The 13,886-nt window shown below is 44.2% G+C and overlaps 1 protein-coding gene across 3 annotated transcripts in view; it reads right to left on the reverse strand.

Moving 5' to 3' along the window:
* The window catches only part of NDST1 (N-deacetylase and N-sulfotransferase 1), an 81,690-nt gene that overhangs the window by 12,287 nt on the left and 55,517 nt on the right, over positions 1-13,886 (reverse strand). For all 3 annotated transcript variants that reach the window (XM_035105669.2, XM_060271635.1, XM_035105670.2), the window contains exons 3-11: positions 12,517-12,999; positions 10,849-10,936; positions 10,362-10,516; positions 7,871-8,056; positions 7,480-7,608; positions 4,862-5,044; positions 4,133-4,229; positions 2,846-2,969; positions 649-823 (exon numbers count right to left, since the gene is read on the reverse strand). In XM_035105669.2, coding sequence (XP_034961560.1) covers positions 649-823; positions 2,846-2,969; positions 4,133-4,229; positions 4,862-5,044; positions 7,480-7,608; positions 7,871-8,056; positions 10,362-10,516; positions 10,849-10,936; positions 12,517-12,999 — 1,620 coding nt within the window. The remainder of the gene's footprint in view (positions 1-648; positions 824-2,845; positions 2,970-4,132; positions 4,230-4,861; positions 5,045-7,479; positions 7,609-7,870; positions 8,057-10,361; positions 10,517-10,848; positions 10,937-12,516; positions 13,000-13,886) is intronic.

Below are 13,886 nucleotides of genomic sequence, written 5' to 3' on the forward strand. Positions count from 1 at the left end.
ATTTATTTGTGGGGAGATAAGACGATGTTGCACCAAGCAAGTGTTATCCAGTGCATCTCCCAATCACTTTCCTTATGGCAAAAATGTCAAAGGGATTTTTTGGGGGGGGGAATCGTCGTACAGCAGCTCGAAATCAACTTTATTTGTTCAACCTGGATTTTCTGGTATGTGATGGAATCCAACCCCAAAATATCAAAAGTCCCTACCTAATGTATGAGTTACTCCCAAAAATAAATTTCAGTGATGACTGAAAAAATCTACAAACATAGATAAATTAAAATAACTCTAATAATTCATCTGAACTTCCCATTGAAATCTGCCACTGGTAATTTTATGGTGTTGTTTTAAAATGCTGTTTTGGATGTGGCAACCAGACACACACACTTTAAGAGTGCATCCATAGGCATCTATATGCAGGACAACTAAAAATAATATATATATGCACGAGTTTCATATATATATTTAAAAAAACCTATGTCAACAATCTATATCAATGCAAAACACTGTTCTGTCCTGAACAGGATATGGCAGATATTTTTCCTGTCAGTTAGAAATTTATGTACAACTTAACTCCAGCCCAACTATTCAATACCCTAGCCGAACTCAAAAATATAGGACAAAGGGTGGGGGGGGGACAGAGCAGCTTACCTGGTACCAAGAGTAGGCCCGATCTGCTGGATTAATGAGGATGGTGATTATTTTAGCCTTCGAAAGCAGTGCAGCTGCCCGCCTGGGTGCTACCTCTGAGTCAAAGTAATTGGCACTCTTCTCAAAGTAGAAGTCAGAAGTGGTGTTGGAAGGGATGGGGAAAAACTCCATATACCTTTAAAAAAAATGTCAGTGGCAGAAAGGGAGAGATAGATGGCATTTGATGAAGGCAGGACAGAAATGGTTTCAGCCAACTGTTCTAAAGGTAAAAGGTAAAGGACCCCTAAATGGTTAAGTCCAGTCAAACACAACTATGGGGTTGCAGCGCTCATCTCGCTTTAGGCTGAGGGAGTTGGTGTTTGTCCACAGACAGCTTTCTGGGTCATGTGGCCAGCATGACTAAACCACTTCTGGCACAAAGGGACACCATGGCAAGTGCTGTTTACCTTCCTACTTCCATGGTACCTATTTATCTACTCGCATTTGCTTTTGAACTGCTAGGTTGGCAGGAGTTGGAGCAGAGCAACAGAAGCTCACCCCGTCGCAGGGATTTGAACCGCCAACCTTCTGATTGGCAAGCCCGACATTGCCAACTGTTCTACAATGACCTTTTTTAAAAAAAATAGAGGAAGTACTAGGACATACCGAAAGGTTCCCTGTTTTCAGAGATATTCCAGACCCAAGACTAAATCTATCAAGCCAAACTAATGCACATGTGGAATCTCATCCATTTTAAAACATCTGGCTCATTACTGTTTATGCGAACAATTGTTGTACAATTAGAGCTGTGCTCTTCTAGATCAAAGGATTATCAGACTGAGATTTAATACATTTATAGAGAAGACCAACACTCAGTCAACTGCAGTTTTAACTACCACAGATTGCCAGGACAGGGTGGGGGTTGTCAATTGTTGACTACTGTCCCAGTCATGCAACAGGCAGCAAAGAAGAGGGATTGCAAGGTGTGTGCGAAACACATTAGACACAGTGTACTTTTCTTTTGTGGTTTCTCACAGCGTAACCCAGCCGAATAAAACATGCTCACAGAGCAGAAATCACTGGTGCTTGCTCTGAGTGTGGAGAGTGCATCAAACATGCACACCCGGTTCTGCATTTCAGGCTTACTTGGATGATCTGCAAACAAAGCAGTGTAGGCAGCCTCCTGAGCTTAGCGTATTGTTGCTGCCACAAAGTAATAATAATTTTAAAAACTGCCTGCTTCTTCCACACATGCTAGGCATCTGTCCTTTCGGAGCCCCGTCAGCTGAGCAGACTGCCAACGTGAGCCTAGTTTCCCTACACTGAGTAAGACCATTGGGACTTTGTTTTTGGGTGGGCAAACAGCAGGTGGTCAGCACCCCAGCAATCCCCCTTAGGAAGCTGCCTTACATCAGCTTACAGTAGAAAGTACTATTTTTGTATGTGGTGACAGCGGCAAGAATGTTATTTGCCCAGGGATGGAAAGAAGAAAGTGCCCCATCGAAAGAAGAAAGGATAATGAAGATGATGGGCTATGCGGAGATGGCAAGGCTGACTGGGAAGATCAGGCACCAAGAGGATTAACAAATTTAATAGAGAATGGCATAACTTTATAGAATATACTAAAGAACACTGTAAAAATCTAAAAACGTTAGCAGGATTGACATAGCACTTGTAGTTTAAAACGACAAAGGATACAAATGAAGTATAATAATTTGGATAAATGCAATTAGATGCAGTTGAAAAAGGATGATAACTTTTGGAAACTGTGGAAGGGATGGGGGGAAGCCTGAGGGTCCAGGGAACCCCATAAAGGTACTGATATGGACTATGGTTTAATGTAAACGTGTGTGTGTGTGTGTGTGTGTGTGTGTGTGTGTATAAACGAATTTGTTTTTTCTTCTTGAAACTTTGAAAATAAAAATTACACACACACACACACCCTCTCCTCAGCCTATTGGTTCATTTAGCTCTGTATTGTCTACACAGACTGGTAGCAGCAGCTCGCCAGAGTTTGGAGCAGGACTCCTTCCCAGCCCTACCTGGATACTGAACCATGGATTGAACCTCAAATCGCCTGCATGCAAATGAGATGCTCCACCACAGAGCTATGGACTCTCCCCAAAAGGCTTCCGCTTCCATATTGCTGGTGTTGCAAGCCACCCTTGTAAGCCAAAATGCAGCTCGCCACCCTCCCAGCACTGCGGCCGAAACCTACCAGTCAATGCCTTTGTGGTAATTATGCCCATTGAAGAACTGAATCTCCTCAAAGGTCTCCGAGCTCGGATAATTACTGCTCAGGTCAGGATGCATCCCCAGGAACAGGTAGAGAGCTGTGGTACCTTTTCATCACAGAAGGGGAAAGAAAACAGAGCTGAAAATTTGTTTCCCCACCAAGCCATCTGCCAGATGTTTGTTCTCCATTCCTTAGGACGCGTGCTGCAAGTTCACCAGGTGCTTTTAAATCCTTTCCACCTCCTATGTCCCAATACACAAATGTTATTTCTCTCACCAGAGAATAGCTAAAGACGAGGCAATGGCAGGCTTGCATGCATGCATCGCTAAGCCATGGCTAATGCAAAACCATTTTTATTTTAAAGAAAACAAAATTCCACTACTTATTGGTGCAATTTGTTTGTGGTTCATAAATCACGGTTAAGCCACTGGGGGTGGGTTCAAGTGATCCAATGAACCATGACTTAATAAACCACAGCTTAGCGCTGCATGTGAACCAGTTCAATATGATGTTAGAAACATAGGAAGCCTCTATTGGAAGACACCGAGGATCAAACCTGGGATCTTCTGTATGTAAAACGGATGCTCTGCCACTGAGCTACAGCCATCCCCTGTCAAGGTATAGTCCTGAGCAAACTTCAGGGCATACGGTGCATTTTTACACCCAAGGAGCCCTTCAAAAATCCTGTGTTGGAAAATCCTAGCTATTGCTGCATACCGAGAGGTTTCGCCTTAGCTATGAGTGGTTGAAAAGGCCCTGGGGGAAAGTACTGGCCTGCAGGAAGGGGAATCTTACATAAGACTTCAGCAAACTTTGGGATTCCTCCAAGCCTTGTAATACCATGTTGGGGGGGGGGGGTGCTGCCATGTTAGTGGCAGGTGTGTTCAAAGCACATGGCATAGATCAATGTGCTACAGCAGCAGGAGTCTTCAATCCCCAAACTACATTACGTCTTGGGGAATCTCCCACTGACAGTGGACAGGTAGGGTGCTCTCACCTTTCTCCAGTGAGCAATGTTCCGGACAGGCAAAAGTCAGGCGTTTACATACACACACACACACACACACACACACACACACACACCCTTCAATCCAACAGCCAGGCAAGCAAGAGGCATAATAATGACAGTTCAAGGACACACTCTTGCCAGGGAAAAAGAGCTCTAGGAGGGTGTGGAGCAGAGCTGGGGGGGGGGAGAATAGTCTGGGCGAGAGTACCAAAGGCAAAAATAGAGATGCTGAGGTTCAGCATCCCTGGGCTAGAGCTCACCTGTCTTCTGAGGACCAATTATTAGCAGCTTGGGGAACCGGTCACAGGTCTTCTCTTTGGACCAAATGTCCTTGTGGCGTTTGTCCTCACAGGGATCCTGAAACATGGGAACGTGTTGGAATCAAACAAGTGGAAAATTGAGGCTTGCACACCACAAATCAAAATAATCCGTTCTTACTGGAGGGGTCCCTCAAAAGCCAGCAATGAGTTGTGTCCATTGCAGCCAGCAGGGAAAAGATGCACTGTCTAGGCCTGCTTCATACTTGGCACGCCAAGGTCACGTCTAAGTATCGTGGATTCGCATCTTACAAGTGGAAGAAAACTTTAACACAGTGCTCTGCTCACCTCTAAAGGCAGCATAAAGATGGGTAAAAGCAAAGCATGAGAAACAGATCATATCACACTTGTGGTTGTCAGATCTGAAACTACCACCTGGGACCAGATTGGTGTGGTGTGCACTGTTTCTAGAGAGAGAAGAATGCAGCAGCAAACAGGCACATCGCTTGAAAATTACTGCATGTGCACAACTGCTATCTATTCCAAAGATGCTTCTATCTATTCCAAAGATGCTTCGTGTTCATAATGGTTGGACCGGCTGTGGATTTAGATAGAGTATCTCTATGCAGTTTTGGTTTCAAAAGAAACAAGGCAAACAAACAGAAAGAACACTGAGCGCGTTTACTTGAATGCCTTTGGCTATGCAGGCCTGGAAAGGCAGCTGACCCATACCTGCCATAGAGGGTCTTTCTCCTCTGAGAATATCTGGAAATACTTCTGTGCCAGCTGCACAGGTGGCAGTGTCTGCAACTTCAAGTTAGTCCAGGAGTTGAGGAAGCGGACCAGGTGTCTAAAAGTGTATAAACCCAGGCGGTCGTTTCCATAATTTGAGAGGTGAGTCATGAAGATACTGATCTTTGGGGCGGGGGGGGGGAGGTGGGAGGGAAGAAAGGACAGCACAGGAGACAAGGCAATTAATTGGCGTGGTTAGTCAAAACGATATTGCGCCACCTTGGCTTTCAACCCATGGTTTGTTTTGGAGAGAAACAATGTGGCTGGCATGAGCAGCCAGACCATGGTGTTCACCAGAAGCAGCAATGCGGGTGGGGAGAGATTTTGAACGCAAGTACACAGGAAGAACCTTGCTGGATCAGGCCAAAGGCCCTTCTAGTCCTTCACCCTTTTTTCACAGTGGGCAACCGGATGCCTATGGGAAGCCCACAAGCAAGACCTGTGCGCAACAGCCCTCTCCCCACCTGTGATTCTCAGCAACTGGTATTCAGAAGCATTCACCATTTCAGCAATGTGCACCAGCGCACTGGTACTGCTTGTTCACAATAAACCATAATGTTTTAGGGCTCGTACACACTTCCACTTACGCTGTGCTTAGAAAGCACAGGTCCAAGCAGTTTTCTGCCTTACCCACACTTTCTAGGCACATATCCAAGTGGCTCTCCTCTTGCCCCGGTCCTTTCCAAGGGAAATCCTGCTCTTTAGGGATAGATCGTAACAAATGGCAATCCTAGGGAAACCTGAATAGCTGTTGGCTCTGACAGTGCTAAAGAGCAGGTTTTCCCGGGAAGACAGGAGGAAGTGTGCAAAGTCCTTAGTGTGACATGCAAAGCAGGCCATATTGTGCCACAATGAAAGAGAACAGTGGAAAAATTGTGCACCATTTACGCATGCACAAATTTGAGGACTTGCTTAGCAGGACACTCTGAATTAATTGTTTGGCAACTTAAGTGTCTTCTTTCCTAGTCACTGGTCAACTAACTAGAAAGAAACGTATCTCTGACCCACAGATCAACAGAAACAAATTAATCCACCAAATTTATTCATGGCCCAGATAACTCAGCATATGACCCAGCCTAACCCACAGACGTTCCCCACCAAACATCCATGACAATACAGAAATTAACAAGAAAATAACTAAGCAAATGCAAAGGGAGCAAGGGTCAGTGGGAACAGAAGCAGCCCTAGAAATCTGGAAAGGAAACCAGATTTGAGGCATTTCCCCTCTCTGAAGAAGAGATAACAGCTTTAGTAGACTTCCGGACTACTTCAAAATGTTGGATCACATGCATTTTCTAGAATCATAAAAGGCAAAAAGACATTCATTTCCAACTGCAGGCAAACTCCTAAAGCTATGCAATTTCATCACTTCAAATCTGATGGCCCTGGATTCCTGCATAAAGATATTCTCAAGCAATTTTATACAGCAGAGAAATTATGTGTCTCACATAACTATAGAAATCTCCCAAGCAATCTTCTAAAATCTGGGACACCATGCTTATGTACAAACCTACTTAGCAAGTGAAGCAAGCAACGAATCTCAGCTTTTAAAGAGATGCTAAGGGGCCCAGGATGTGGTTTCCACTTACCAAACAATGCTCCAAACAAATACAAATGCATTTCTCTATCACTATGATTTTGGCTACATAGCTTAAAAATCCAAACTCCCTCAGGAGCTTTTTCTTCTTCTTTTAAATTTTATTCATCATTTTGAATTTTAAAAATTTGCACACTGACATTTTACCAAAATACAAACCGTACACAATAATAATAATTTAATATTTTATCATCAACTTCCCTTCCCCCACTTCCATTTCCCGTTTATCAACCCTTTACCACTGCATATTCTAATAATTCCGTACTCTCTCTTTTTCAGTTTTATTTCAGTAAACTTCATACTGCTGAATTTATTCTAACCCCGCTAACGTAGTTTTTTTTTTGGTGGGGGGTAATATTTTTTATTTGATTTTGCAAGTATAAAATTACAACAATACCAAATACATATCCATATTTAGAGATTACTCCAAATCTCTAGACTTCCCACCTTCCCCTCCATGGGTCCTATTGTCAACCTTTTCAAAGCCTGCTAACATTTTAATCTGTTTTACAGTGATTTTTTAAATATTCTGCATGTCTTTTCCAGTCTTCCTTAAAAGTTCTTTCATCCTGTTCAGGAGCTTCTTTTTAGGCTGCTTTACCACCACCCAAACTCACCCATAACACACTAAGGCAGGCGTCCCCAAACTGCGGCCCTCCAGATGTTTTGGCATACAACTCCCATGATCCCTAGCTAACAGGACCAGTGGTCAGGGATTATGGGGATTGTAGTCCAAAACATCTGGAGGGCTGAAGCTTGGGGATGCCTGCACTAAGGTCTGTGACTCAGGGAGTTACATTTTCCCCTTTTTCTCAGTGATCTTGTTGCTTTCCTTCTATTTGGTGCTTGTGGTTTTAGACTTTATTTCAAAATGCCAAAGGAGGAGGAGGAGGAGGAGGAGGAGGAGGAGGCTCTACACACTGCAATGAGGCCTTCCATTGTTCATCAAAACAGCACTTACAGGGTTAAGTAGCACAGTCAGAAAAAGCTCGCCTCCGTTGATGATCTTATCCAGTTCATTGGACCCACCAGGGTATTCATTATAGAATATGGTATGTGTGAACAAGCCGCATGTTTGCCGTGGGAGAACCTGGAAAGAAGCAGAAATAAAACATATAGCAAGTTACAGGTGTTTTTGAAAAGGAGAAAGAGAATCAGCCCGCTCAAGTGCTCCTTATAAATTCTGAGCAGATGGTGCAATATGTCCTCACCATCCCCTTAGGAAACAAACAAACAGGTTGCCTGCACTTAACTTAGTGGATCCCCCTTGAACAATATGGGGAGTTTGAGCTTATTCACGCACTGGAGAGAGGGTGAAGCAAGAAAGATAAGCAAAGCCCCTTCCTACTTACCATGATTCCATTGTGGATGAAGCCTCGTCTGAAGCGGGCTGGTTTGAGGTGAGGGTACTCTTCCGTGCTGGTGACTCGTATCCCCCACACTTGTTTCCAGGCCTCATACAATTGCACATGGACTGGGTACACCCCTGAATGATGAGGTGCCACTGCATAGCCCATATCAGTGGGGATGCCATGCTCCTAAGAGGAGAGAGGTCATAACTGTATCAGCCGGAGTAACCAGTGGACTTTTAATGAAAGGCTCCCACCGCAAGTGAATGGAATCCAGCCTTTAAGGGCTTTTTTTTAAAAGAAGATTTTATTACCTCCCCTCCCCACTGCAGTCTATATCATCCCAAAGTAGCGGAGATGTCAGCATCCTATTTCAGGGAACTGGGAAAGACGGTTCAGGGTATAAATTCTGTGAGATACAGGAGAGAGTAGTGAATGGGTCCGACAACTGTTAACACCAAGCTCCTACTCAACTTATCACACAGATGATACAGCCAACATGTGTAGCCTTATACCAGCGTTTCTCAATCACTGTTCCGCGGCACACTAGTGTGCCGCGAGACGCTGGCTGGTGTGCCGCGACGTGCGGCGACGAGAAGGGCGATTTGCATTGTCATGTGCCTGGCGGCCAATAAACAACACTGACCCGCCGGAAAGCAATATTTCTTCTCCTCTTTCCCAAAGCTCAGTGCAAACGAGCCTGGCGGCCGCCAATACACATCACTGACCCGCCGGAAAGCAATATTTGGCAAGTGTTTCTTACAGTCATAATTATAATATAGGGCGGCACAGAGTTAAATTTTTTAACTTTTTTAATGGTGGTGTGCCTCGTGATTCTTTTCACGGAACAAGTGTGCCGTGGCCCAAAAAAGGTTGAGAAACACTGCCTTATACTGTAGCAAGTTTTGCCAGCAAGGCTTTTATGTGCTCCAGTGACCCTAGCACAAGACTGGGTGCTCTCCAGCAGATGTAAGAAGGATAACTGAAGAACAAAACCTGGAACATTACATTTCAGCCCTGTTTTACAGGCAACAGGCATTCCGTGTTAAGTCTGCGCAACTCTCCCATGGGGATACGGGGAAGCCTATAGTAGCACATTTTATGAAGTCACAGCTTACACAACACTGGAGAATACAGCCTGCCACCCAAGAGTTATTCAGCACAGCTTTTGTGCTTCTTTGTTTTAAGAAAGATCTTCTGTGAGATTTTATGGCTATGTTTAAGTTTCTCCCCTTTTCTCGAGTTCTTTTCATTTGTTCACATAATCGCAAAAGAGCAACCTGCAAATTCTTTTTTGCGTATGACGCACCAAAGGGCATCTTTGGCAAAACTCCTTAAAAAAAGGATTAATGATTTAATCTTTTAGTTCTCTTCTTCCTTCGAGTGGGCTTGTTCAAGCCAACTCTCTGCTGTGCTGAAAGAGTAACAAAGAGAAGTGAGCTGTGCATCCCACAGACGGCACCATCAAGAACTGGTTGCTTGGCAGCACCCATCTTTTGAAAAGGTCAGATAAAGAACTGTACTGAAAGGTGTTGGATGCTATCTGACACCTGGAACCAAGAGGGCGAATGAATAAATAAAAACTTTTTTGCAACAGGATGAAGAACTGACTTGTAACAAAACTGTGGGATTGGGTGAAATCAATGAATTCCTCAGGCAAAAGAAGTTAGCACATCAACAGGAAAGTTGGGTAGAAAGGAAAACAAGCAAAGTCTATGCCGTTCTTGAAAACTGGTAGCCTGGAGCAAAGCAGGATTACCAGGGACACTATTTGTCCCTGTGCCAGAGAATGGTATGCTCAAGGGTAGAGAGGCTGAGATTCAACACTCAGCATAACCATCGGTTTGCTCTCCTGGACATTTTCGTTTTGAATAGCTATTTGATAACAAAATCCGAAGGTGGATTTTAGGTTTAAGAAAAGAGGCTCGTGGGCACTAGGTGTGAAAGACTAGGATCACAGACAGAGTACATTTCTGTAGGAAGGAAACACAGAAACCAAGATCCCCCTTCCAGAAAGATAGGAAATGGTGGGATTACAGATCAGTGGTTGAACATAAAACAACAAGAGAAGAGAGGAGGAAAGCAGGCCATGCTTTCTTCCTGGAGGTCCAATTCATTATCATGCTACAAAGGGTGCAACAACTCAGACTGACAATACAGTAGGAGAAGCTTGTTCTATAAGGCCCCTGGGGAGACTCGAATGTTGGGATGTTTTTACACACACCACACTCCTTGCATAAATAGTAGATAGGAGCCCAAAAATGGTTGTTCCATTTTCTGCAGCAGCCAATGAGACATTTTAAGAATGCTGTGCTGGTGCAACGCACTGTGGCAATGTCCTAGCAGTGCTAGGTTTTTCAAACTCATCATAGCCCTCCATTCTGAACAATAATCAAATAATCGACTCGTGCCTTCCTTCCGTCTTTTGAGGTACAACCCGCTTTTTGTTTGGCCCCAGCCTTCTGCTTCTGTCCCCAGAAAGTGTCTTACTTACAACAGCAAATTTCTTGTTCATGGTCATTTGGTCAGCCAGCACAGATTGGTTATGGAAGAGGTGAGGCTGCATGTGACTCCACATGTGGGGGAACCACCAAAACTCCTTCACGTACGAGAGCAGCAGGTCATCTCCTTCGTCTTCCGCGTCCGTACCTGACAGACCCAAACCACTAGTGTCATGACTAAAGACCGAAGACATGCAATGGAATACCATTCCTCCCACAGGCTCAAACCAACCATATGCTTTGCCCAGTAGAACATTAAAACACCATTAACCACCCTGCACACAACACACAGACTGATCAAGCCTTGGACCTCCAGGGGCAAAAATAAGAAAGGGAAGGGAAGGGAAGCTTTCCTGGTGAATCTGATCCACAAAGCTATCATCACCTACCAGGCAGATCCTCTAGCCTAGCCCTCAACACAATATGAAAGACCTGAGAGCCCAAATAAGGTAATGCACATACCCCACAAATCCTTCTTACCTGTGTGGAAGAATTTCCCTGAGTAACCCAGATTGAAGGTGAAGTTGGGGATATGGGTGCGCAGTTCATTCTGGGTGTCAAAGAGAGCCTACAGAGTGGGATGAAAAGCAACATTTAAAACCATCGCCTATTTGCTTTAGAAAGCTGGGGGAATAGAAGTCCCAGCTTCTGGAGACATGAGGAAGAGGAAGAGAAGGAGCAGCAGCATGGGGCCTTCTCACATGGCATAGGCCTTTTTTTTTTTTTACATTATCAGCGGTGGTGGGGGAAGGAGCACAGTGCATAAGCTTCCATCCCACCAGCATAAATGCAAGGAGGCCTTAGTACCAGTTCAAAACATCGGTTTTCCTCACATGCCCTTATATATACACATTTCAGTGATTAACATGCAAGCTGCAATATCACTCTAACCAGGAAGGTGCAGCTTACATTTTCTGCAGCCTCCTAGACCTCAAAGGTCACCATCTGCTAATAACCCAGTTTTGGGAATCCCACAACACCTTTGCCAGTATGAGCAAGCACTTGATAGTTCACGTGAGTGAATAGTATAGTGACTAGATTAGCCTTTGTTAGATAAATACTAGTTATTTAGAAGTGGAGGTGTCTGGAGCAGAAGTGGGGGCGAGTAAGCGTTCAGATGTTCCTCATCAGGCACAAATAAATCCTGTTTAATTACTCTTCTGGGACTTTGTTTGGAGAGCTACGCTCTCTTTTTTTGTTAAGAAAGCAGAGAAAAGGCAAAGGTTTAACAATAATTCTATGGGAAACAAAGCTGAGACAGACATGTGCTTAAGAGACCTAGTGATAAATCTGTTGCACATTGTGCTTTTTGCTTAAAAAAAAGAGAGGAAGTGTTCAAGCCTTAAACCATCATTTCTCTAAGCCAAACAAAATAAATTGTGGTTGTTAACATGCTCTTCTCAAAGGAATCAGTTAATGATCCCTCTCCCTAAGATATAGATATATTAGGAAGAGTGGTCATTAACCGATTCCTACACACACATTGCTCTCACCTATTTCTGGTAATATACAGTTATGTAGCAAAATATTCATTTTATCCCCAGACAACAAAAGTTTGTTCCAAATTCTGAGCTTTCTTAAGAACAAACTAATTTCTCTGATCTTACTAAAAAAGGGTTTGTAGCACCTTAAAGACAAACTTTCACAGCCTACAGTTCTCTTTATCAGATGCTGAAAAACAAGCGATGTTGGGCTAAGTTAAGATTTTTAATTTTAGTGCTTCCCAATTTAATCACAAGGAAATCCATCTCTAAATTTTTACACTTGTGTAACTATTCATAGCAATCCTGATTTAAAGTGCATTCAACTAAAGCAATAATCCGTTGGCTGTGAACAACAGGTTTTTTAAAAAAGAAATGGTTTCTGAGTCTACATTAAAATTCCATGAGGCTGGGATACCCGATTACGCTTCCTGCATTTCAAATGTCACCATCCCAGTCTCTCACATTCTGGGAATGACAGAAGGACAAACACCACACTAGATCCAGACCAAGGTAGCAGAACAGCAATAAGGATTCAGGGATCCAGGGCTCAGATCCTAGCACCATGTAGCTTTCAGCCCAAAGAAATGGATCCACAGGACAGCTAGCCCCACATCTCCCCCAAATCCCAACCTCAAGAGCAAAACCTGGCTATGTGTGTCATTACCTTTACATCATCCACTTTCATCCGTGTGCCTTCCTTGCCAACAAAAATATCATCAATGTCCACCAAGACGTAGCGGTCCAGGGGGAGGGAAAGCCTCTTGCCAGTGAGGAAAGAAACAGCGTCGACAAAGACCAGTTTGTGCAGCCAAAAGTTGAGGTTGTTGCCAAAGAGGACTCTCTGGATGCCATCGTGGAGGCCCAGATCCTGAACCACAGTGGTATGGAGTGCTGCATCAATGCTCATGTGCGGGATGGATTCCGCCGACTTGGTTTTGGCCAGGAGGATGGGTTCGTAGGTGGAATGGTTTGACTGGAAGACGGTCCAGTCCTCGCCTGGAAGGAGTCCCTTCTCTACTTCACTGGGCCGTGTGATGTACAGGAGTGGTGACTTGGGGTTGATGCTGCAGTCCTTCAGCGCAAGGTTGGAGTGGAGAAAAAGGGGAAAGCCTTTCAGCTGAGCACTCAGCAAGCTGTTCTCATTGGCCTGTAGGGAGATCACATGAACTGAATTTACACCCCATTTGTGTTGCGTGCATACAGGATGACATCATTTGCAAGGCTTTATGATCTTCCATATAGGAGGAAGGAACATAGAATTTGAGGCGTTACCTCTTTGGTTCTGCTGTGTGAAGTATTTATTTGCAAGTTGTGTCACATAAGAAAAAATTCTTGTAGCTGCCAACAATAGGGAAAAGAGCAGAGGGGAAGCAGAGTATGAAAGCGGGTGAAGAACTGGAGCCTTATTTGTCTCAGATTTATATATTAACAGTGCTTCGGAGGCAATATAATGGCACAATGTGATTGGTGAACATGTTAACTGAATTCCTGGAAGCACACGTGGTACTGAGTGCGTCACTTCAGGCTTGCAAGAGCAGGGGAGCAGTCTATGGAATTCAAGCGTTTCCTTGCTACTATAAACTGCTAAACATGGGCTCCAAGAGCTGCTCTGGTGGTTGAGAACATAAGTTAAGGCTGGTGCACCATCCAGTTCAGCATCCCCATCCTCACAGTGGCCAATCAGAAGATGCTTTTGGGGAGCCTGCAAACAGGACCCAAGTGCAACAGCACTCTCTCCTCCTGTGGTTTCCAGCAACTGGTATTCAGAAACATACTGCCTCCAACAGCGGAAGTAGAACATAGGCTACATGTGGCCACTAACCCTGATAGCTTATCCTTCACGAATTTGTCTAATCTTCATTTAAGGCCATTCATTTTTGAAAATTTTGAAATCTCCACTCATACCAAAGAAGATGTAAAAAGAGGAAAGTGAGGGGGGCGGGCCTAAGCCAGAGAGGGTCGGAAGGCGGTTACACAGCTGCTAGAAAACTTTGCTTAAATGTGATGGGCATAGATGGTTCACAAGGGAAGCCC

This window comes from Zootoca vivipara, chromosome 2 (assembly GCF_963506605.1).
Source record: "Zootoca vivipara chromosome 2, rZooViv1.1, whole genome shotgun sequence".
Lineage (NCBI taxonomy): Eukaryota > Metazoa > Chordata > Lepidosauria > Squamata > Lacertidae > Zootoca > Zootoca vivipara.